The sequence below is a fragment of the Chrysemys picta genome, chromosome 9 (assembly GCF_011386835.1).
Source record: "Chrysemys picta bellii isolate R12L10 chromosome 9, ASM1138683v2, whole genome shotgun sequence".
Classification (NCBI taxonomy): Eukaryota; Metazoa; Chordata; order Testudines; family Emydidae; genus Chrysemys; species Chrysemys picta.
Genome location: NC_088799.1, coordinates 12,307,357 through 12,333,078, shown reverse-complemented (window position 1 = coordinate 12,333,078; position 25,722 = coordinate 12,307,357). Strand labels below are relative to the sequence as shown.

General features: G+C 43.4%; 1 protein-coding gene across 16 annotated transcripts in view; it reads right to left on the bottom strand.

The window, feature by feature from the left end:
• TBL1XR1 (TBL1X/Y related 1) overlaps positions 1-25,722 on the bottom strand; it is a 173,384-nt gene that overhangs the window by 26,428 nt on the left and 121,234 nt on the right. For 14 of the 16 annotated variants that reach the window (XM_008170662.4, XM_065557721.1, XM_065557722.1 and 11 more), the window contains one exon: positions 1,394-1,496. In XM_008170662.4, the coding sequence (XP_008168884.1) occupies positions 1,394-1,451 (58 nt within the window). In that variant the 5' untranslated portion in view covers positions 1,452-1,496. Of the gene's footprint in view, positions 1-1,393; positions 1,497-23,435; positions 23,591-25,722 lie in introns of those variants that run through there. The other 2 variants (XM_065557725.1, XM_065557720.1) reach the window with 2 other exon arrangements.

The window sequence follows — 25,722 nt, the reverse complement described above, 5'->3', positions numbered from 1 at the left end:
AAGCAATATTCCCTTGAAGCTGAATGAGAAGAGACATAGAAGTCATCTGTTGGTGAAGGATGGAGCCAGAGGGGTCTTTTTTTAGCTTCTGCTCTGGGCTGCCATGCTGTAGGAAAGAAAGTGGGTGAGGTAGTATTTTTTATTGGACAAACTTCTTTCCAATAAAAGATATTACCTCACCCACCCTGTCTCTCTAATATCCTGGGACCGACACAGCTACCACTACACTGTTGTAGGAAAGGCAGGCAGAGAGACACAAAGATGCAATCAGATAGAGATGCAAAAGGCACAAGGGATACGAAAATTAGCCTCCAACAGATGGGTTGGAAGAAATAGAAGAACTTAGCCTAACTAGTGCATCCAATAGGACAGTGAAGGATTTTGTTGTGGCTTTTGCTCTTCAGACAACAACACAAAGAAACCATATAGGCACAGCTGGGTCCCAAATAACCATATTATGAAATATACACAAACATTCATGTCTAGCTACATATTGTTGCTCTGACTGGTTTCTGAGGGCTTCTAAAAAATAGAAAACAGTGAGCACCATTAGAGGATTCAAACTATTTAAAGGGGTACTACCCTTTTAGTGTATACTATAGATGTCATTGCTCCATATAGGCACAACTGGGGGTGGAAAAACAACCTTCCTTTGTGTATGACAACAGCATTAGACTTTTGCTCTACCCTGCTATCCTCAAGAGCTAGGAGACTTCTGTTAGTCTTGCACTAAGGAGCAAAGACTCACAAGTGAGAAACCTATACAGATAGTGTCTTTAGAAAAGGGAATTTACTTTAGAGATTCTAAAATACATTCCTGGTAAAAATCTATTTATCCACATTTACAGTATGACAAATTCTGTGATTCATTATTGTCTCATTCACTGATGTTTCCTTGTTTGAAACAGAGTCATATTAGCTTGTTCTATTTTCCTACTTTGTCAAGAAACTCAGTCTCACAAGAACAACCTATAGGAGAGCCTTTCGGAGGACTCCAGAATGGAAGCATACCACAAGAGTATTTTTCTGCAGCAGATCTCTTCAAGCGGCCCAGAGCATGAAGAATCTTGGCCATCCAGCACGTCAAAGCTTCTTCTGAGCAAATGAGTTTCCAGAGACTCAACGAGACCTTATTTTATTAGTTAGAAGCTACCAAATTTAAAATTACTAAAGCTGATTAAGTTGCAGGAGGCAACTTAGCAGAATCGATCCTCATGATGCAAACAGAGAGAGAAAGCAACAAGAAGCAGTTCACATCTAGTGGATGAATCCACCTGGTTAAATTATAAATCCCAACAGCATGGATCTACAAAGCCAATTACAGATGAATTATTTCTTGAATATCAAAGGAACTAAGAAATATTAACTTGATAATAATAATTCATGTACTCACCTGACTCTTGCAAGTATCTATATACCAGGAAGTTAACCTCATCACTGCTTATACTCATCTTTATTCCCACTTAAACCATGAGGTCACGACAAAGGATATAACCCTAAAAATAAAGTAAAGAACCGTAAGTTAGATAGGTAATTTTAAACAACCAATGCCAGTTTCTCAACAAATGGTATACAAAAACAAGACACTTCTTCACAATGTTGAAAATGTGGATTTTATTTCACAATGTAAAATCTGTCTGAATTTCCACCTTTAAAATGCCATTTATCTCACACCACTGTAAAAGATCACTCTTAAAAATCAAGCCAGATACACAACTGATGTAAATTGACATAATTGGATGGCACTATTTCAATTAACAGAAGAAAGGACTGGCCTCATTTAAAAAAACAACCACCAAAAAACACCAACATGATATAGGTAATGTAGTTTGTAGCAAATCACATTATTAAACTAGAATTTAGCTTTCACTATTTAAACTTCTTTCCACTTGGTCAATGAAACTAGAATACTTGTTTTAAACCCTTATTTTCTAATCAATTTTATTTTCAGGTTCTCAAGCAACAGCACAATGCTGCAATGTATAGACTGCAAGGATATATTTGTTTAGGAAAAAACATACTTCCGTTAAAATAAAACCATGGTAATACTGTGGCCTTTGTAAAACCATTATATTTTTAAACAGAATATAAATTTGGGGCCAATTTTGACTTAACAGCATTCCTTTTAATAAAGGCTTTATCTGCTTTTAATTAACATTTGAATATATATTTCATTTTTTTATTTGACGTCTGCACCGTAACAATGATGGTCAGTGGCATTTATCAACAAAAGAACTCCAAGTACATAGATTCTGTCAGAAATTTGGGCAATATTTTGCGGCATGTAATCCAAACAACTATCTGAAAGAATCTCTTAATTAGGGTTACCATAATTTAATTTAAAAAAAAAGGAGGACACTCCACAGGGCCCTGGCCCCACCCCAACTCCACCCCTTCCCCGCCCCCAAAGTCCCCGCCCCAACTCTGCCCCCTCCCCTGAACGCTCCGCCCCCTGCTCCTCCCCCTCCCCTGCTTCCCACGAATCAAATGTTCACGGGAAGCCTGAAACAGGGAGGCAGCAGGTAAGCTGGGGCTGGGTGCGGCCCAGTCCGGCCCCCCGGCTGAGCGCCCCCGGCCCCACCCTCCCTATTTTCCCGGACATGTCCGGCTTTTTGGGATTTCCTCCCGGACGGGGATTTGAGACCCAAAAAGCCGGGCATGTCCGGGAAAATCCAGACGTATGGTAAACCTATTTTAATAGTTATAACAAAGTTAATATACTAGCCTTTGCCTCTGAAGACCTAGATTAAAATGCTAATTTAGGTCACAGTGAAAATGTAGTGGTCTCATCCTAGATTCTCAGTCGTAATCAAACTACCATACAACTTGGTATGATTGACAGTGTATATTCAAGAAAGAGCTGTGATAGCAGAACTGTGGCAAGTTACGACTGAGGTATGTTTACAAGGCTGTGAAACTCTCTCTCGAGGCCTGATCAAACTTTACATGCCTCTAACAAGTGCTTGTAGTCCCTAACTTTAAGAAGTCTCAAATTCACACAAGAAGGGGGACAATATGGACGAATAGCACAGGTCTTATATAAGGTCAAACTGCACAATCCATGTTATTCATTTCTACTATGAAACCAAACCTGTTAGCCACCATTATGCTATAGAATCCATCAGGCACTATCTTGCTAACAGTCCTGCTCTTCCTCTATATCTACAGGTATGGTGCAACTGTAAATGCACAGTTCATAAATTAAATCAGAGACCGTGAATCTGCAGATGTGGCGAAGAAAATCAATTTTGGTCCCTAAAAGAGGCAGGTCTATTGGTGCAGAAAATCACTCAATACCATCAACCATAGTGCTGCCAATTATTGCAATATTTGGTGTTTTTCTTAAAGCCCCAACAGCTGGGGTCAAGAGACTGAGTCAGAATCCCTGCTTCCACTTCAAAAAAAAAAAAAAAAAAGTTAGTTTCTAGCTCTCATAGTTGCAGAGAAAAGCTTAAAAATGTGAACTGAGTGCACCCTAAAGGCTCAGAAACCAGAAGACAAGATACAACATTTATAGCTTTGGTTTTTTTAAACAATGATTTTGAATGTTTTAGGTTGGCAATACTGAGCTCACTGGTATCTAGGGTGACCAGACGTCCCGATTTTATCGGGACCGTCCCGATATTTCCTTGTTTGTCCCGCGTCCCGACCGACGTGCGGTCGGGACAACCGGACAAACAAGGAAATGCCCCGAGCCTCGAGCCCGGAAGTGCTCGCGCCCCCCCCCCTGCCCCGACTCCGCCCCCTCCTCCCCCGATTGGCTCCCTCCCCGAATCCCCGCCTCTTCCCTGGGCTCACCATTCCCCCTCCCTCCGCAAGTGCTGGAGGGAGGCCCGGGAGACTCAGAGGCAGCGCGGGGCCGGGGTGAGTAACAGTCCGGCCTGGCCCAATGCAGGCAGGACTCGGGTGGTTGGGAGAGGAGGGGGGCGACCCGCGGGGCCAGGCGACGGGGGAGGAAGCGGCCATGGCGCTCGGCGGCTCTGGCGCCCCCGAACCCCCCGAGCCGGGGCCTGCAGCAGCGCGCACGCTGGGCCCAGCCCCTGGCTAGGCACATCTGGGCTGCCCAGCTGGTGCTATCCCGCGGTGGCCCCGGGGTGGAGGCATCGGCCGCCCAGCCCCGTTCGTTCCCCTGCGGGACGGGGGGGCTGGGGCCTGCTGCCCCCACTCCGGGGCCGCCGCGCGATAGCACCAGCTGGGCAGCAGCCCAGACGCGACTGGCAAGGGGCTGGGCGCAGCGTGCGCGCTGCTGGGTCCCCGCAGCAGGCCCCGGCTCGGGGGGTTCGGGGGCGCCAGAGCCGCGGGCGCCAAGCGCCATGGCCGCTTCCTCCCGACCTCCCCCGCGGCAGTGGGAGCTGCAGCAGCGGCTGCTCCCGAGTCCCGCTGCCCGGGGGGGAGAACAGCCGCCTCCTGGCCCCGCGGGCCGCCCCGCTACTCTCCCAACCACCCAACTGAGTCCTGCCTGCTCGGGGCCAGGCCGGACTGTTACCCTGGCCCCGCGCTTCCCCTGAGTCTCCCGGGCCTCCCTCCAGCACTTGCGGAGGAAGTTTTTTTTTTTTTTTTTTGGCCCCGCCCCCCCCCCCACGTCACCCCCCCCGCCACGTCACCCCCCCCGCGTCCCGATATTTGTCTTTGGTGATCTGGTCACCCTACTGGTATCCGAGTTTGAAAAAGTTAGTCAAAAATGAAAACATGAGACCTCCCCCCGCCTTTTGACTAAAAGTTAATCAAAAATGATTTTGCAACAAGATCTCATATTTCCTCATTGTCCTGGCGCCAGTAAAACATAAAAGGAAACAGTAGAGAATAGGCCTTCTTGGATTGTCCAAAATGAATATCACTTCACAAAATAGGAATAAAACCTGTTGGCTTCCTCACCTAGCTCCTACTGTAACTTGTAGCAGGGTTGTGTGGTCATTTGATACTAAGGGTCAAGGAGAGGGAACTAAAAGGGCAGCAATTAGTGATGAAAAGCTAAACAAGAACAAAACAAAAGAAACCCACAAGACCAGGGTCACTAGATAGCTGAAATTTAAAAGGCTTTACATTCTTTCTAGGACATTCTTTTTCTTTAAAATAAGAAAGAGACCAAATTGCAATTTCTATGCTACTTGAATCTGTCTCATCTCTCTTTCTTCTGAAGGCATAACAATGCTTACAATTGCTAGTTAGCAGGACCCAATGTCCAGATTTTAAAAGTATGTTGATACCCTTTTCTTACAAATAACGCTTGGCATGTTTAGTTAAGTAGCTTACCTTAAAGTCACAAACATGCTGATAATGAAAAGAAAAAAGTGGGCAGTTCTTCTTGATAAATCCACAAACTAAAAAGGTAATAAGAAGAACAGGAGTACTTGTGGCACCTTAGAGACTAACAAATTTATTAGAGCATAAGCTTTCGTGGACTACAGCCCACTTCTTCGGATGCATATATATGTAGTCCACGAAAGCTTATGCTCTAATAAATTTGTTAGTCTCTAAGGTGCCACAAGTACTCCTGTTCTTCTTTTTGCGGATACAGACTAACACGGCTGTTACTCTGAAACCTAAAAAGGTAATATAGCTAGTCATTTCTGTGGTTGACAAATTTCTGAAGAGCTGTCCTGCTGCAAGCTTAGGCATTTTGCCTTGCAAAATACTAGAACAAATGTGTGAATTCTATGATTTCTATAATCATTTGGAATTTAAAAACAAGTTTAAATATAATTTTTAAGACTCATGTTGCTAAACATAGGGAATATATGTGCTTTTCAACTATGTTGTATGTATCAGCAACTCCACCTAGCATAAAAACATCATGAAATACTAGGTTTCTAAGGTGCCACAAGTCCTCCTGTTCTTCTTTTTTCATGAAATACTAGTCCTTTTTAGACAGACTGTTTTGTTGTCAAATATTGTACATTATCCTATTACCCCAAACCACTAGCTAAAGGGAAGGAGTTCCATGGCAGAGGAAACAATAGTCCTCTATAAAAAAAAAAAAGTAGTTGAGTTATAGGGGCCAATGTGGAAGTCTCCTTATGTTACATACCCACACACCCTGCAGAAATTCATAACACTAGCGTGGTGCCCCTACTACCATTTTATAGATTTTTTAGATTTCACTGCGTCATAAGAAAAAGAAGAGATAGCCAATATGGAGAAATCAGCTGTGAATACAAATATTTAATATTTAGCAAATAAATAGCATTACTACCACCAAGAGGGCTAGCTATTCAAAGCAGAATTGCAAAACTGTGATACAAATGTACCAGCCACCTGTTCTTTATCCTAATAATTGAAGATAAGGAAAAACTAATATTTTGCTTGTCTGTCAAAAGTGTTATTCACCTTAGGCAAGTAAGCTAGTAACATTTTGCAAGGCTGGTTCAAAGTGTTTTCCAGCAAGATGTTCAGTGAAGTAAGGAGAAATAACTGGCATTTGTCCCTCATGAAAACAGGTTTTAGATCTCATTGCCAAAAGGTGGCAGAGTATAACACAAACTTTTGAAATACTCAACAGTGCTTGAAAAATAAGAAAACATGTTAAATAAGCATAGAATCTGCCCAGGTGAGGACATTAAAATATTAGAGAATTATTACAAGAAAAGTTTCCAGATTCTTTTAGAGCCTTGGTTTTAGACATTTTCTACAGCGCTTGTTTAAAATTGCTACCGACTCCAATACATCTCTGTCACCTTTCATCACAAGGGATCCCAGCTCTATACTTGCAAGAAACAATTCACTACTGAATTCCACTGACCTCTATGTAGAGAGTAGAGAGCAACAGCCAGGCAAAGAACCACCACACATTCCGCTGTACAACAATGGGAAAAGAGGGAGTTTGGCAAACTTTTGACGTAGAATGAAAAGTAAAATTCAATGCAGGTGAAAATGTTTAAGTAAGCACAGAAGGTAATCAAGATGCCACTAAAACTCTCCTTTTGACAAACTTCTACTTCATGGAAGTTCCATGAGACCTTAAGGGAGAGAGTCTGGGTCCTGCTGCGGGCAATTCACACTGGAGTACTACTGCAAAGCAGCTGCAAAAGCTGGCTTAGCCAGCTACCCCAATGCACAGAAATCTCCAGGAGGAGTAGGACCAGCATAGCCAGCTCCACATCGCCCCTTTTCATTCTCCCTGATGTTAAGCTGACTAGGTGTTCGGTTTTTGACCGGAACACCTGGTCGAAAAGGGAGCCTGGTGGCTCCGGTCAGAACTGCTGACCAGGCCGCTGACTGTCCAGTTAGTGGTGCAACAGGACTGGCAGGCTCCCAGGAAGCACCCGGCATGTCCCCCCTCTGGCTCTTATGCATAGGGCAGGATTGGGGAATCCAGGGCCTGCGGGCCGGATCTGGCCCCACAGTTAATTTCGTCTGGCCCGTGGGGCAGGGGCCATGAGCACCATCTTGCCCTGTTGCGGGGGTAGGGGGAGCCCTGAGTCTTGGCGCCTCCCTGCGGGGCTGGAGCCACAAGCAGGGGAAGTCCTGATATGGCGTGGCAGAAGGGATCTAGAACTCCAGCAGTTCGCATGTGTTGGAATGGCCTGGGGAGCTGTTACAGCCACGCACAAGTTCAATCAGCCTTGAGGCAATGTGGAGGCTGAAGCCTTGTCAGGTAACAACTGAATCCAAAGCAGCCAGCTATATTAATACATCATTAGTGCTCAACTCTGCACAGCCATCCCATCACTTTCTCCTGGAACATACAGAGCTATATAGGATTTCTGCCAAGGAAAATAATAATAGGAATATAAATACATTAAATTAGCTAACCTACAAATTGATTGAAGTTGTTTTTCCCAGAGTTAGAACTACGCCCAAAGTGGTGGTGGTGCGTTGTTTTGTTTTTTCTTTGGGGGCGGGGGCAGCATTCAAAAAGGAGGTGTATAGCAAGTGGAATGGAGACAGACAGAATGAGCCAGAAGTAGAAAGTAAAAGAACAGGAAAAAATGAGAGAGAAAAAACTAAAAATTGCTGTCCATAAACAAGTTAAGGGAATGTTAATACATTTAATTCACTGATTTCCTGTGTATATTCTTATATGCTTGAGGGAAAGGAATGAGATGGCTAGTACTTTTCAACACTTGAAATTATATTAATATTGCTCTTTACTCTGGATTCAATTAAATCATTGTGAAGAGATGGAGAAAATTCATTATTTATTCATTCATTCATGCAGAATCCTATGGCAGATGAAGGTCTTATCAGCTCTTAAACCCTCAGGTTAATTTGAAAAATATCCACTGAAAATATTTTTTTCAAATTTTGGCAGTTACCTATTGACCCCACAGCAGAGAGGCCTCTTGACAGTCTAAAAATTTAACAACAGTCTGGCCCTGCCGAAAATACTAAATCTGGTCCTGACAACATTAACTCGAAACAGAAAATTTTCCTGGAATCCACAATTTTTCAATGATATTTGGAAACCATTGCAATTTTTTCAACAAAGCCTAAAAGTCCCATTTTCAAAAGTGACTTAGGTATCAATAAGCCTATGTCATATTGAAATCAATGCCTCAATCACTGTTAAAAATGGGACTTGCAAGAACAGAGCTATGAAATTTAGATTGAAAAATGTTATCAATGCAAAGAAGTTACATTTTCTAAGCCAAGGATGAATGGGTTGGGGTTCCTCATCCCAGGCTAAAGAGAACACACCGTCCCTGATTAGGCACATGCCTAATACCTTCCTGGGCAAATCAAAAAACATCAAAAAACAAACATCTTAAGTTTCCTCCAGTAACCTAGAATTTCCCTCCAGGATCTCCTTTATCCTAGTTCCCTCTTCCTAAAGGACCACTCCCACTGCCTGTATATCCTGGGTAAAGTTAATGAGGGGCACCTAGCACAATGAATGAAGTTTCAGCAACTTTATGCAGGATTCTAACGCCTGCTAACTAGGGAGTCAACAGCAGAGCCCTGGACCTTGTAAATACAAATATTTCTCAAAATGCAGCAAAGGAATTATTTCGTTCTGGTAGATTTAGACTGCACAACAAAGAGGTCTATCCAATGCTCTGGGTGCCTTTGAAAAACATTGTGCATAAACAGACTCCTGAATTTACTCACACATAATGGTACCATGACCACAACATGAATATCCCTGAAATGTACTAAATCCCTCCAACAAAGACACAAACATTAGTCAGGTTCTTTTCCCCACTTTACAAGAAACCCTGGAAAATAACTTCAATTTTATTTTTAAGCATGCACACACAAAGGTGGAAACTTTTTTTTTTTTAAGATTCATACCATTTTTATGTCCATGCTCTTTAAAATAAAACCAACTGAATTAATGAATCTGAAAAGGTCCAGATACTTGGTTTATTTATAGATTCCAAGGCCAGAATGGACCATTGTGATCATTTAGTTCAGGGGTGGGCAAACTTTTTGGCCCGAGGGTCACATCTGGGTATGGAAATTGAATGGTGGGCCATGAATGCTCACAAAATTAGGGGTTGGGGTGCGGGAGGAGGTGAGGGCTCCGGCTGGGGGTGGTGGCTGTGGGGTGGGACCAGAAATGAGGATTTCAGGGTGCGGGTGGGCGCTCTGGGCTGGGACAGAGGGGTTCAGAGGATGGGAGGGGGATCAGGGCTGGGGCAGGGGGTTGGGGTGCAGGAGAGGGTCAGGGGTGCGGGCTCCAAGTGGCGCTTACCTCAAGCAGCTTCCAGAAGCAACAGCATGTCTCCTCTCCAGCTCCTATGCGGAGGCGCAGCCAGGCAGCTCTGCATGCTGCCGTGACCGCAGGCACCGCTCCTGCAGCTCCCATTGGCTGCAGTTCCCAGCCAATGGGAGCTGCAGGGACAGCATGTGGAGCCTCCTGGCTGCCCCTACACATGGGAGCCAGATGGGGGATATGCCGCTGCTTCTGGGAGCTGCATGGAGTGGAGCAAGCCCCTGACCCTGCTCCCCAGCTGCAGCACCGGAGCAGGGAAAGCCCCGGACCCCGCTCCCTGGTGGGAGCTTGAGGACCAGATTAAAATGTCCGGAGGGCTAGATGCAGCCCCCGGGCCGTATTCGCCCACCCCTGATTTAGTTGGACCTCTTGTTATTACACAAGCCACAGAACTTCCTCTAAATAATTCCTTCTCGAACTACAGAATATCTTTTTTTTAAAAAAAATTGATCTTGATTTAAAAATGGCCAGTGATGGAGAATCCACCACAATCTTTGCTAAAGTTCCAGTGACAGTAAATTGTTTAGCTAGATAAGCACTGAGAAAAGAATATGCTTACTTATACAACCTTTTGGAAAGTTTTATTTCAACTCCTCTCCATAATTTACATAAACACCATGTACTGTAAAAGGAATCTCCCCAGCAATACACCATTTTGCCAAAGGTTATTCTTCACAGTACTTTGCAGATTAATCTTAAGGTCCATAATTTATGGAACCCCATCTGCTAGACATTGGTATCTCTACATGAAGCAAGCAATACAACTTTGCTATCAGGGGCCCTGGGCATCTATACAGAAGCTGCTTAAGCATCATCAAGAAAGGTAGGGGAGCCTTGGGGAGTAGTGATGTTTCACCTTTAAACAGATTCAAGCTGGTTCAGGGCAGAGATTGGGCTGAGGTTGAGAACATTTTTTGTGACTGATGTGCTCTCCCCATTCTTAGTAAATTCCAAATTAAAAGTATTTTGGATTTCCAGTTTCAGTGCCAAGTTCCAACTTCAGAGTTAATTTTTACGGGCAAGTTATAAAACTTCAGAACATAATAGCAGGTCTTAACAAGAATGCCAATACATTCTTTGCTATAACACTGAATTTCACTGGTATTAAAAAAGTGCCCATTCTCAAGACGTAAAAACTACAACACGAAGAAAAGGTTTTACAAAATGCTTGTGTCCTATATTTATAAAAGTTTCCCTGCAAGATCATGTCTGAAGTTGATAAGAGTTTCTTATGGTAAAGAGTTGGCCCAACTCAAGGAGAAAATTTTATTGTGGATGTATTTATTAAGAGATCAGTTTAAATTATAACTGGCATTTTCCATTTTCTCATAAGTCTTTAAATGTTGTCTCTTCTTTAATTATATTATTGACTTACTGCCCCAAAATGTCCTGTTTGTTTTCACATTTTCATTTGAGAGACTTTTTCCTACCATTGGGCACACTATAAATTGGCCTGGTTAGGATTCTTATGGTTTTTGACAATGCTGTTATTAGGGAGTCTCTCTAACCTTCTGAATTCAAAGGAAAACATTTTTAAAGAAAAACTGGCTTTGTTGTAAGGTTCTGAATTTACTTATCGCTTAACTGCTGTTATTTGAAAAATATTCTTTTGCTTTCAAAACTCAAGAGGAAATGTCAAATATGAAAACATTAACAAATTTCCCTGTAATTCTACTTAATGAACCCTCCCTCTTACTTGCATCCCATATAGTCATGCTTTGATTGTTTTCCTCCTAGCAGTCTAAAACATGAGCTGCTTTTCACATCTTCATCTTTTATCTCTAATGCTTTGGTCTTACTTTTAAATCACTATAATACAGCTCTATTTTCAAATACTGAAACATATTTTTTCTTTTCCCTGTCTGACTTTTTTTCCTTAGCTCACTCAGTAAATATTTGTATTATACACTTCAGCTTTACAGACCTAATTTATGGCAGCAGTCTCCATCTTTCCATGCCAATTTGAGTGTACAGAGCACAAAATGTGACGCAGCCAGTTTGGAATTTCCTAACGAAAGAGAATTACAACCCTAAAAGAAAAATGAACTAAAATGATAGCAAGATCCTCACAAGCTTCAAATCTGGGCATTAAGTCCCTAGAAACACCTAGCATAGTTCTATAATAACGTAAGGCACAGATATGGCTTATTTCTTGTTTTTGCCTAAGAACATAACATAAGAATGGCCATACTGGGTCAGACCAAAGGTCCATCCAGCCCTGTATCCTGTCTACCAACAGTGACCAATGCCAGAAGTCCCAGAGGGAGTGAACCTAACTGGTAATGATCAAGTGATCTCTCTCCTGCCATCCATCTCCACCCTCTGACAAACAGAAGCTAGGGACACCATTCCTTACCCCCCTGGCTAATGGGCATTAATGGACTTAATCTCAATGAATTTATCTAGTTCTCTTTTAAACCCTGTTATAGTCTTAGCCTTCACAATCTCCTCAGGCAAGGAGTTCCACAGGTTGACTATGCACTGTGTGAAGAAGAACTTCCTTTTATTTGTTTTAAACCTGCTGCCCATTAATTTCATTTGGTGGCCCCTAGTTCTTATATTATGGGAACAAGTAAATAACTTTTCCTTATTCACTTTCTCCACACCACTCATGATTTTATATACCTCTATCATATCCTCCCTTAGTCTCCTCTTTTCCAAGCTGAAAAGTCCTAGCCTCTTTAATCTCTCCTTATATGGGACCCGTTCCAAACCCCTAATCATTTTAGTTGCCCTTCTCTGAACCTTTTCTAATGCCAATATATCTTTTTTGAAATGAGGAGACCACATCTGTACCCAGTATTCAAGATGTGGGCGTACCATGGATTTATATAAGGGCAATAAGATATTCTCCGTCTTATTCTCTATCCCTTTTTTAATGATTCCTAACATCCTGTTTGCTTTTTTTGACTGCTGCACACCATGTGGACGTCTTCAGAGAACAATTCACGATGACTCCAAGATCTCTTTCCTGATTAGTTGTAGCTAAATTAGCTCCCATCATATTGTATTCGCCTAAAGCGAAACAGTATTTAATTACTGAAATATGAATCTCTTCCCCAAATTCATATGCTATGTGATGCAGGAGAACGGGCCCCTAGATATTATGGTAATATCAAGTTGCAGTATATTCAGGATTGCATTTGGATATTATGAGTTATGCAAGGCTAGCAGCTCCATATTTTCTTAGGGAAGTAAAATTCTGCCTACCACGGTCAGCACAAATCATATAATGAAAAAAATGGAATTATTTCGTCCCCATTGTACAGCTTCAGTGAGTGTTACTTATTTTAAATCAAGGAGAATATTCGTTTCTGAGAACAATTCTTGGAAATTGTTTTCTACACTGAAGATGTATTTAAAGAAATGTATAAGTCACAGCTAATGCTGAGCTGCTATACCCACATTTGTTTAAAAGATTAACATTATAAGCTTAGATGCTGGTAAGTCGGTCTTTACTCTGAAGTTACTATTTTTCCATTAGCCCCTGACATTTTTAGCATTGTTTAAATTTATGAAACTCTTTTGGCTACCAAATGTATATTTCTTGTGTTGGGGGGGGGCGGTTAAAGTTAGGTAACATCTTAAATTTATGCACATTCAACACTTTAGTAGAGCCTTTTTACGAAGAATTTCTTCTAGTTTAATATAAATTGGTGTATTTCAAATGCAGTCATTTAATGGCAACAATTTGTCTGTTAACCGCTTCAAAAAACATGGGATTTGTTTGCACTTTCTTTAATATCTGTAGACTAAAATGCACTAAAAATATCCTTTTACTTACTTTATATTTCGGTATTTATTTAAAATGGTTTATCTGAGCTACGAGTTAACGGGATACTGTTCTATGTGAAGTCAGCATAGTCCCTCAAGAATACCCAACTACCATTAAAAGTTATAAAGAGATCTGTTTTGTGTGCAACCATCTTACTATAGAATATTTCACTTGAATATTAAACCTCAAGCAACAGCTCTTACATATATTTCTATGGAATTTTGATGGAGTAGAAGGGGCTATTATCCAGGGTAGCTGGAAGATTAGATAAAGCTATTTTCAGTATTTTAAAAATATACTTCTTGGTGGCCATGGCTTTTTTAAGTTCCCAGAGTTGACTACAGACATATTTAAACTTATTAAATTTAAATATTAAATTTTATATTTAAATATTTAAACTGGGGCTTTATGTCATTCAATGTTGTTTATATGCTTAAATTCTTGTTAGTCTGTTACAGACAATACACCATATCAATTGTCCAGACCTGACAGACAACAGATTTACTCTCCTGATTTCCTTAATTTGGTGATTTGCATTTTCCTATTCTAAACAACATCATCACAGAAGCTATTAGTTAAATCTTAAAGGACAAATTTGCCTGCTCGGTGAACATAGGAACATGCCAGTAAAATTAGGGTAGAGGGGGAAACACTTGGTGGGAGTTTTCTGACTCAATTAGATCTATCCCCCCAAAAACATGAGAGAAGACACTCTGTCAGATGATATCTCTGATGGGAACCAAGAAGGGACATTCTAGTAGAGGGACTCAAGGTCCAAGGGCTTTACTGATGAACACCCCACCCCCAAGGTCTAATTGAATTGCCCAGCAGTAACTATAACCAATACTTTAATAATAACATATTAAAAGAGTCAACCGTAGCCCCCTGAAATAATTGGGCTGTCGTAAGAGTGCATAAAGAAATTAACAAAAAATTAAGAAATTCCCCTTGACGGTACTCCTGTGTCAATCTAGCCATTGTATATTTATATATGGGGGGGGGGTCTCAGAACGGTAACCTGCACTTTCCAGATCCCATATATGAGGCTATATCTACCCTGTAATGCCTGAGAAGAAGTATAGAAGCCCACCTTGTTGCTTGGTACAAATCCTGTGCAGAGAGATCTGCTTTCTCTGTCCCGAGAGTTGGCTTTCAGAAAAGCAGCAGTCTTTCCTTGGCCAAGTAAGCCTCTGTAATTCCATCCTTAAACCATTAGAATAATGTCTCTTTGGACATAGTAAAGCTCCTTTAGGATGCCTACTTAAATTCAATAAGGCTCTTGTAGCCTGGACACAAAGATGCCAACTTAAACATATGTTTAGGTGCTTTCCTGAAAAAGGGACAGAGTAGGGCGATGCTAAGATTCTTGGGATCTGGACACAGAAGGTGGAGACACCTCAACTACAAGAAAGGAGAAAATTGGGATCAGCCCTGACCACTACCTTGTTTTTAGGACCCAGTCGAACTCAACACTTTAGTGTGTGCATAACTTTAAGCATATGAATAGTCCCATTTGAGTATTAAAAGTTGTGCTCAACTGCTTTGCTGCACCAGGGCCTAAGTGAAAAATTCACTCATGGTTAAGTAAGGAGAGTGCTTGCAATTCCATTGATCATCTCACTGAGTGAACAGCTCCCCAGAACACAATCTTCAGAGAAAAGAACTGAACGAGAACGCTGATCTGATGATCAAAGGGCTGGCCCATGAAATCATTCAGGAAAATCAGGTTGAGAGCCCAAAACAAAAGACCTTATTTCGGGAAGTAGTGTGTCATCTGCCCTCGAAAAACAAAAAATCCCCAAAACCCACAGAAAAGTCCCTCTGAACCGAAAATGGAGGCAAAATGCATACTATTGAGGGTACGGCTACACTTGCAGATGTACAGCGCTGAGAGTTAAACCTGCCTTCGTACAGTTGAGTAGGGAATTTATTGAAAAGAAAATTCATTTATTGAAAAAAACACAACTGTTTGGGAATCAGAAAGGGCAAGGGGGTGGGGTGGGGAACGGTACGGTACAATCACAGATTTGCGTCTGTCCTGTCTGGAGTGCTGTGCAATGAGTGCTGCACTTCAGGATGGCTATACTGCATGGTGATGGGGGTTGAGTGCAGAGGGCAAGAGTCGTAGTTCTCAGGGCTGGTTGGTGAAGATACAGGTGTTGGAGGCAGCTGGTGGCGGTAAGAACCCAGATGTTGGGGAAAATGGGTTGGAGGTGACATGGGGGCACAAGGGAAAGAGTTTTGGGACAAGGGCTGCAGGGGAGGGCGGGCGTGGTAGTGCTCCGCCTGCATGGCTACAAGCGCCTGGATAGAGTCCATTTGGCGCTCCACGATGCTTATCAGCCGATCTGTGCTTTGCTTCCGGTGTGCTGCGTTTTCCTTGCAGATCCTGCTTTCGCGCTCCCTCCACTCCTGCGCTTTTTGATTCTCTGTAAGAGATTGATGCATCACTTCGTGCAGCCATGTCTTCTCTCAGCCGGTGATAACACGGACTGCTGAGATCTCAAGGTTGCATTTGTAAAGGCAAAATGCAACACTTAACAGAGGCAGCCTTGTTTATATCAGACAGAGTAATGATTCCCCCGCACTTAAGGGGGGGGCACACAGTCTACACAATAGCATAAATTTTCCCATCCCAAAGAGAGCGCACATAACCCACGGGAGCCCCAAAATGGTGAGTAAAGGGGACTGATTGTTTCAGGGCTGTACTGTCCTCTGGGTTTCTGTAACTCGGGGAGAGCCAACAGCTGCAGGGGGCACCTATACTGAACCGTGTCCCAACATTTTCCACAGGAGTTCATCCTGGAAGATATCTCGCTGCTGAGGGTGACCTGGGAAGCAAGGGAGGTTCTTCTACTGCAATGCGGCTTCCACCCTGGCCAATATGCAGCTTGCCTGTGTGCAGTAATGGTCCCCCGCCCCTCGCGGCACAGTGGCACAGACACGTTAGCCTGACTGGGACAAGGACCACGGTGGCTCTCCCAAGAAACCTGCGCAAGCACATTGCCCCACGTTCTGGATGAGACTTTCGAAGAGATAACCGAGGCCGATTACCGCGATGTGATAGACCACATCAATATGCTATTCCTCATCTAGGCATGCATGCAGCCCTAACCCTCCTCTCCCGAAAAATTTCCTTCCCGAAAAAAAAGCCACTTACCAGGAACATGCTCTTCTGTTTGTCCTCCACCAAGTACCGGCCGCTGTGACTTGCTACCTTCCTCCTGGCTCGAGAAGAGCTCCTGGCTGCGTGCCTCCAGGGATTCCGGGGTAGCTCCCCCCGCCCCAGCACCCTCACTCCCGCTTTCCTCCTCTTCCTCCCCCCACTCTGAAGTGTCCATGATGGTGCTCGGAGTGGAGGTGGGGTCACCCCCAAGTATCGCGTCCAGCTCTTTGTAGAATCGGCAGATCGCGGGGGGAGCACTAGAGCAGCCGTTTGCCTCGTGGGCTTTGCGGTAGGCAGTCCGCAGATCCTTCACTTTAATCCTGCACTGCAGTGCATCCCGGTCATGGCCCCTTTCCATCATGGCCCTTGATATCTGCCCGAAGGTATTGTAATTCCTACGGCTGGAGCGCAGCTGGGACTGGATAGCTTCCTCCCCCCCAAATACTGATGAGGTTCAGCAACTTGCCATTGCTCCATGCTGGGGCTCGCTTGGTGCGTGGAGGCATGGTCACCTGGAAAGGTTCGCTGATAGCACTCCACACCTGGCTGAGCAAACAGGAAGGGGATTTTTAAAATTCCCAGGGAATATAAAGGGCGGGTCTGACGGTTGGTCACCTGAGGCCAGGGCAGTCGAGTTCGAACTGATGACCAGAGTGGCTAGAACAGGCATTGTGGGATACTGCCGAATACTTCTGGAGGCCAATCAGAGTGCATTGGGTGGCCACACTGGCGCCGCAGCGCAATACTCTTTATTCTTCTTGAGGAGGTGGAGTACAAGGAGCGCTGTAGCCACGGAGATACATCACTGTACGAGCCCTGCCAGTGTGGACGGGGAATGAGATACTGCGCTGTACGCGGCTTTATTGCGCTGTAACTCGCAAGTGTAGCCAAGGCCTGAGAGCTTCTGTCTGGACTCAAAAGGGACCAACACTCACAAATGTCCTGTGTGTGTGGCAATGTACCACTGAAGAAGAAGGGTGTGCGAGCAGAGTGACTGCGTGATTACCAGATCCAAAAACAGAAATCTATACAATCAAACATTTAACAATGATCATACAAGGTTTGTACCCTCACAGCTGATTTATTCCTGTATCCACCCACTAGAAAACCTAGTGTGCAATCCAGCATGTGAGAATGATCAAGAACATTCTATTTTTCCAAATAGTTACTACTGATATTCCCACAATAGATCATTCAGAGCTCTATTTAAGAGATTGTGTCAATTGAATTGAATTATATGGTCTCCTGCTGGTACATAAGTGCAAAGGCAAAGCTGAGGGGTTTATTTTCAAAACAGGAGACATTGATCCTGTGACAATGTTCCATTACAGTGACTTTATTTCTATTAGACACAGTGATTACATCTACATCAATCGTTTGTACTGATGGATACTGGTGCTCTAAGAGTGACACCGGTTCTCACTATATGTTACTGTTGATCAGCTGCATACTGATTGGTTTGAGAATAGACTTATTCGGAGCTTCAAATAATAACTATTTATCTATAAGGAAAACACTTAAAGTTATACTAGACATATAAATTAGCTGGTTTCTGACTGACTGAGGGTTGGTTAGTTTGTTTTGGAAACCCTGTTGACAAATAGCAATTAATGACCCAGCAATCTGGCATAGGTCCATTTGTTATGATTAATATAGTTAGGTTACTGACAGTAATGATACAGTCTCTGTGGTCCTTACAACTGTTTTCCGCTGAAGGAATCCTTGATACTCCTGCAGTAGTATCGCTATCTTGACAAGAGATTTCAGACAAAAAGGTAGATGAGCATACCACTTGAGTTTTGTTAAGAAATCAATTATCTGTTTTGCGGTTGCAGAGATAGATCCTGAAACTCACCACCTGCTCTGTTTCCCCTTTCCTACTACCCGCACCATCTATAGTTCCCACCAGCTTTACCTATTCTTTTTCTCCTCCCCATCCCTATCCCCCTCCTTCTCCCAACCACATAAATCCAACACACTCCTCAACCACCTCCCTCCTCACCTCCAGTGACATCTGCCCCAAACCTGGCCCCCCATCCACTCCACCTCCACCCCCCATCACCACTTCTGCCCCTTTGGTCCCTTCCTTTCTAGCCTCATGACCATCCCTCATCACCTTTTATCTCTCATTGTCCTGCTTCCTATGGAATGCTTGCCCCATCTCTAAAAGCATCAGAGCCATCTGTGTCCTCTTCACTTCCTGCCCCAGCCATCTCCAGGTTCCAAGAGAGATCTGGATCTTCCTGGTGAAGCCACCTCAGCAGCTGCAGTCTCTTAGAGCAACTTCATTTGCTCCTGCACTCTGTACCAAGAATCATCCCCAGAGAATTGTGGTGGGGATGTTATGCTTAGCTTCTCCTGCTGCTTCCAGCTTCTCCCTAGTCTTACTCCTTCTGGATCAGCACTCCTTCCAGCTCTTTTCGCTTCTCCCCCCACACTGCTGTTACCAGGTTTTAATTCCTAGCTTACCATCTTCCTTACATCAATCTCCCACCTATCCTCGGTGATTTTATCTTCCATGCTGATGGCCTCTGCAACCACTAAACACTCATCTTCTTGCTCGCACCTCAAATCAATTCTTCCACTCACCAAATTGACCATTCACTTCAACTAGGTCTTCACCAAACATTGCTCTCTCTCTCTCTCTCCCTCTCCCTCACTCTGGTCTCTTCATTGCAGAGTTCCCTTTTTCGATCATCATCAACACCAATAACTTATCGTCCTCTCTCAGCTCCCTCCTCCCTAGCCTCTCTTTACTTTCTTCCATTGACATTTCCTTTATCATCACCATTCTATGCTCTCGTCCTCCTCTCCCACCACAAGGTCTGTCCTGCTATTCCCTAGTCATAGCTCAGACCCAACAAGCTGTGACTTCTGCCTTCTACTAAACACTGTAGATTTTATTGTTACCTCATCCTCTTACCTCCACCACTCCCAGCCTATCTGTTTTGTTCACCTGTTGCATACAGCCTGCCATGTAGACAATAAGCTCTCTGGGGCAGCTCTCTATGGCTTTTGCTGTTTGTCTGTACATCATCTAACACAACGGGACCTGGATTAGGATTTCTCAGTGCTACCATGCTACAAAACCAACTGGCTGATTGGTAGTAAAGGAAAGTTTTATAAGGCAGGGAAGAGTGGACAGGAGAAGAGGGAGATTGAGAGCTTTCTGTGAGAGAGAGTAAGGAGCATCAGGGGAGTGCTGCTGGAAACAGAGATGAGGAGAAGGGAAGCTGTTTGAGCTAGGGCCGAGCTCCAACATAATTTCTGAGGGAAGCAGTGGGGGAAGCCTTCTGGCAGTTTGGCCTGAGACTACAGAGAGCAAAGCCCAAGAACAGTGGCCTGGCTATCCCAGAGACTGGGAGAAGCCAGGGAGGACTGAGATGCTGTACTAGCTGGGGAAATTGAAACCAAACCTCAGAGAAAAGGGACTGTAAAAAATTAGCCAGGCCTCAGAAAGGAGAGGCCTCAGTGGAATACTTTAAAAAGAGACTTTATTTGAATCTGCAACATAGACAGACCTCAGGAAAGAAGGGTTTGTATGCAGTGGGAGATGGGACGAAAGAGACGGAGTTTGAGGAAACAGTAGGTGAATAAACTAGTTCCCAGGAAGGGGTGTTGGTATGCAACATGAGCCTTGGTGGACTTATTGGGGTGCTCCTGGGTGAAGGAAAACTGAGGTTGGGTGCTGCAGAGCAGGCACAGTCATTGACAACTTGCCTTGGAATGCTGCTTTGTTTTTTTTGTTATTATTTTGTTTAAAAAGAAGTTGCTAGAGGTACTAAGGACTCAAAGTACCCAGAAAAATCCTCTGCTCCTCTACGGCCCATTCCCTCTTTTCCAGTGATTGACTGAGGGCATCAGATCCAATTACATCGGTCTCTTAGACAGAGAAGGCTAAGTGAACATGACCTCCTTCAACAGTATGACCTTGAAGCATCACTAGCATGTTTGTTTTGCTCTGGCTTAAAAAGCCACAAACGCAAAATACACCATATGGGTTTTTTTAAGCAATTCATATGTGAAAATAAAATGTCTTTTGGATCAGCATAAAAATTAGTCAAAACTAACCTATTAAAGATAAAAACTAGCTAAAACTATACTAGCAACATAATTCAGAAGCACACATGAGGCAAGGGAAACGTTTCCCAAGTGGTGTGGCAGAAAGAGAGGCACAGAGAATGGTTATGGGGTCTTCTATAACCACGATTGGAATGGAGGAGTCATGCGTGTTCGCTAATTGATAAAATGCTTCAGAAAAGCTCCTGGGTTGCCAGGCACATCACACAACTTCTGCAGTGGTGATACAAGCAAGCAATTTGATTTGGGGGTGGGTGGGGGAAAGACACAACAACTAGGTGGTCTGTTCACAGAGCAGGTGGAGAGAGTTTGATCTTTTCAAAATGCAAATAAAACTGTCTTGCTTCCTCATTATTAAGACTGTTCCTATATGCTATTCCCCAGGAGAAAGGTTTTAGAATTATCAGCTCTGTCAGCATCTAGTTCAGGGATAACAAATACTTTTTCTGAAATTCTTTTGAGAGTGCATGAAAGCTGCCAAATTTTTCCTGAGGCAGATGTTCTGTTGAAAACTAACTACTATAAGTCCACTGTCTCTGAAAAATGAAGGGTGAAATGGAAAACCTCTGAGAAAATACCATAATGAAACAACAGAATTTCATGGGATTGAGAGAACTTTCAACTCCAATTTCTGAGGTTTTTACTACTGAAAATATAAACTTTTAACAAGGGAGAAACAATCTCCATTTTTAATTACCATCAGTTGAGCATTACTACTTCAGAACCTGCTTATTATCTAAGATTAGGCTAGATACATTCCCCTGCATTGGGATGAAGTAGCAGCTAGCAGCATCTCCTTTTACTAGTGGGAACAAAGTGAATTAAGGGTGTTACAATGACACGGAGTATGTTTCTATAATGGCTTCCATTTATTAGCATGAAGGCCATTACTACCCATGAGTCTTGGACTGATGTCAAATATGCAGATTCATGCTTATGAATATTAATACACTGTAGTTTAGACTCGCCCCTTTCCCTCCCCACATTAACCCAGATATTAAAACACACTGAGAATGTATACTGCACTTGGACTCTGGTATTTAGTAATGAAAATATGTGCCAGCATTCATCACACGGACTGCTCAAAGCTCTCCAAAGCCATGAAACAAGCCATAGAGCCTAGAATTAATTAAACTTAAGCTATCTGACAAGTTTCCTTCAGGCCTAGGGGAAGAGTTAAGACAAGTAACCCAGAATTGACTTATTTAGTAAAACAACAACAAAAAGGGTAACAATAATATCAAAACCAGACTTCAATGGGAAACTTCAGAACTGGAATTAACTTGCAAACTTGACACCATCAAATTAGGCCTGAATACAGACTCTGAGCGGCTGGGTCACTACAAAAATAATTTTCCCTCTGTTGATGCTCACACCTTCTTGTCAACTGTTGGGAATGGACCACATCCACCATGATTGAGTTGGCCTCGTTAGCACTGACCTCTCACTTGGTAAGACAACTCCCATATTTTCACATGCTGTATATTTATACCTGCCTACAGAATTTGCCACTCTATGCATCTGATGAAGTGGGTTTTAGCCCATGAAAGCTTATACCCAAATAAATTTGTTAGTCTCTAATGTGCCATAAGGACTCCTTTAAAAAAAAAAAAAAGTTTAGAAGGGTACTTTTCCCCTCCCACACACATTCTCAATACCATCTTTGCTTTTTTGGAGAGTTAAATCTTGAAAATAAGCCACTTTTCTCACTATCCCACACCCCACAAACAATCTGAATCCAGGCTACGTTTTCATTCAAAAATGCTCAACCATGACAAAAAGCAAGTCTGTTACCAATGCAAACATGATCAAAGGAAATTTTTGTTTTTTAAATAACACAACCTCCAACCTCACCCCATACATACCTATATGCAATTAAAAGGCTGACTAAGTAGGAAGAAATAATTAAATCAGAGTTTAAAAAAGGGGGGATGAGATACTTAAAACAAAATAACTGCTCATACTATGAAATTGAATTAGAGAAGGGAGGGTTACAAAAACTAAAGATCAACAAACATGCTTCTGGACTTCAAGATGGGGGGGCGGGGTTAGCTGCTGCGGGGGGGGGGGGGGGGCTCCCCGGGCGGTGTTAACTGCCGCAGAGGGAGGCGGGGTGAGCTGCCGTGGAGGGGGGCTCCCCGGGCCGGGTGAGCTGCCGTGGAGGGGGGCTCCCCGGGCCGGGTGAGCTGCCGTGGAGGGGGGCCTTGCAAGGGGGGGTAGCTGCTGCGAGGGGGGGCTCCTCGGGTGGGAGGGGCGGGTGGGTGTGGTTAGCTGCCACGGGGGGGTGGGGTGGGGTGCAAAGTAGAAGTTTCGCCTAGGGCGTGAAACTTCCTTGCACAGGCCCTGCCAACCACCTTTCCCCCCTGCATTAAATGTAGAGCAAATTTCATAGTAGCAGTTTGGCACTGGTGATCTTAACTCTTCCACCCAGGCCTGGGAACAGTTACATGAGGATATGGCATACTGGAGTCATAGGCAAAATGGCACCCACAGCTAGTCTGGTTTTACACCTTTGTACAGAAGGATCAATTTCATTACTGTCCTACTTCATAATTTACATCTCTTCAAAAAAAAGGAGGCAAGAACTGATAAAGCATTCACATATCTTCTCTTATTGCACTATATGCAGGATTCCAGTCTACAATCCTTCCTATTAGTGCAAACTATTAGCAATTCTTTGAATAAAACAAAGACAGTATAAAACAAAAAACATATTTCACACACGTCATAGCTCCCAGGGCAGCTGGATGTGTGGGTACCTGAGACCTGTGGTTCTTGAAGCAGGGGGACATCTGCTGCTGTTGGGAATTCCCAGGGCGGGTGCATATGAGGGTATCTGGGACAAAGAGCTGGTAGTGGTAGTTTCTGGAGCAGCAGGGGCTGGGAATTTCTGGATTAGTTGGATGGGCAGTGCCTGGAGAAGGGAGCAGGGGGTTACTGTTGGTGTTGGCAGTTCCAAGCGTAGGGGGTTGTTGGTGTTGTCAGTAGTACCTAGGGCACATGAGGGACAACTGAAGAGGGGGTTTGATAGTTCCTGAGGCAAACACTGTCTCCCCACAATATTCTCTCCTCCCAGGCAGGAGTTTGCAGGGAGAATAGTCACAGGGGAGGAGAGGCAATGAAACTACCTGCTCAGCAGGTACCACAGCTGCCACTGGGTGTTCGGGAGGCTGAACAGTACAAGGGGTTGTGCTGGATACATGAGATTTCAGCAGTGATGCAGGAAGCTCTGACAGGGCTGCCAAATGCATGAGTATACCAGGAGATGCCTGCCACCTGGAAGCCCTGCAACTAGAGAGGATTTTTTTTTTTGTTTTTTTTAAAAGCCTACCTCAATGCAATTCTTTCCACAACTTGTACCACACGTAGACTCCCCCACAGCACAATAAACTCCCTTTCGTTTCCAACACAAACCCAACTACAATGCACACATCCAATCTCCAGTTCCTCCCAATCACACTCAAGCACGCAACCATAACTGTATTATGTACAAAGTATGTGGTCAAACACCATATTATTTAGGTTTTGCCACTGTGTACCTTTGTAGGAAACAATTCTTAATCCAACTGAGGTTGGAACTCAGTGCGATTGGGAGGAACTGGCTGCATGCTTTTTGGTTGGTTGTATATTGAAATTAAAAAGGGAATTTTTTGTGTGGAGCCGAGTAGTCTGTAAATGCAGCTGGATACTGGAGTTTGAGTAAATCATGTGAAATGAGGTTAATATGGGTGTTAGTGTAAACTACTGATCTCCTCAATTGTCAGTGATTGTGTTGATAAGGAAATGCACTTGAAGACCCTTTTCTCTATTGTGCTTTGCATATGAATATGTACTGATGATTCCCTTCAAAGGTGTTGGTATGTTTTTGACAAGACACATATCTGTGCCTCCAGCAGGCACCTACTCTTGACTCTTAGGCCTGGTCTACACTGGGGTGGAGGGTGGGGCAAGGGAAGAAGGAAATTGATCTAAGTTACGCAACTTCAGGTATGTGAATAACATAGCTGAAGTTGACGTACTTAGATCGACTTACCGTGGTGTCTTCACCACGGTGAGTCGACTGCTGCCACTCCCTCGTCGACTCTGCCTGTGCCTCTCGCAGCGGTGGAGTACAGGAGTCAATGGGAGAGCGCTCGGGGGGGGGGGAGGGGTGTCAATTTTTCGCGTCTAGACTAGACGTGATAAATCGATCCCCGCTGGGTCAATCGCTGCCCAACGATCCGGTGGGTAGTGTAGACATACCCTCACTTTAAAGTTAAAGTTAAGCATGTGCTTAAGTGGTTTACTGAATCAAGGCCTCCACTGTAACACATACACAGTAATAAAATATTATGTATATGTGAACACATGTGAAGGTGATGTTGTAGAGCCATATGGTAAATTCCCTCATCTCTGACCACATCTTCTATGCCCTGTACAGAAATCAGTTTCTGCAGTTTCTAACACTTTAAACTTCCAAGCAGCAACCATTTTCTTTTAAAAATTTACCTGCCACAAATATGCTTCCTCCTTTGCCCCTCGAGACCTATATTCCCTAACTGAAACCAAATGTTCTTAAGGCAGGACATAGGCAGTCCTAATCCAGTGGCAAAGTCAGATCTTGCAACTTTGCAAGTATAGAAATAGAAGCTTTATACCACTGGAAAGGGGAGATTCTTTGGTTTCCAATACTTGGTTCTAGACCCAGATGGTTCCTAGATACTGGACTTTTAAATTATGACACTTTTACATGTAAAAATCTGTTTAAAGGTTAATTTTAGAGGATTTAAGAATGTATTATTTTTCTTTCCTTCTAAGTCATTGTAAAGATAGCCTTTTACTACCAAGGTAGCCTGCTTGTACATGTGATCAAGTACAACAATTAGTCTCAACAAAATATTCAAAACCATCATAATTTTTAAATATGTTTTTGCTTTTCTGCTAAATACGTGAGATACATAAAATTGATAATGGTGTACTTGTGAGGAATATAGCATATTCAATTCCTTCAAAGCCTTTACATCACACCATCATGGGAGTCTTCAGTGCATCTCTCACACATGCACA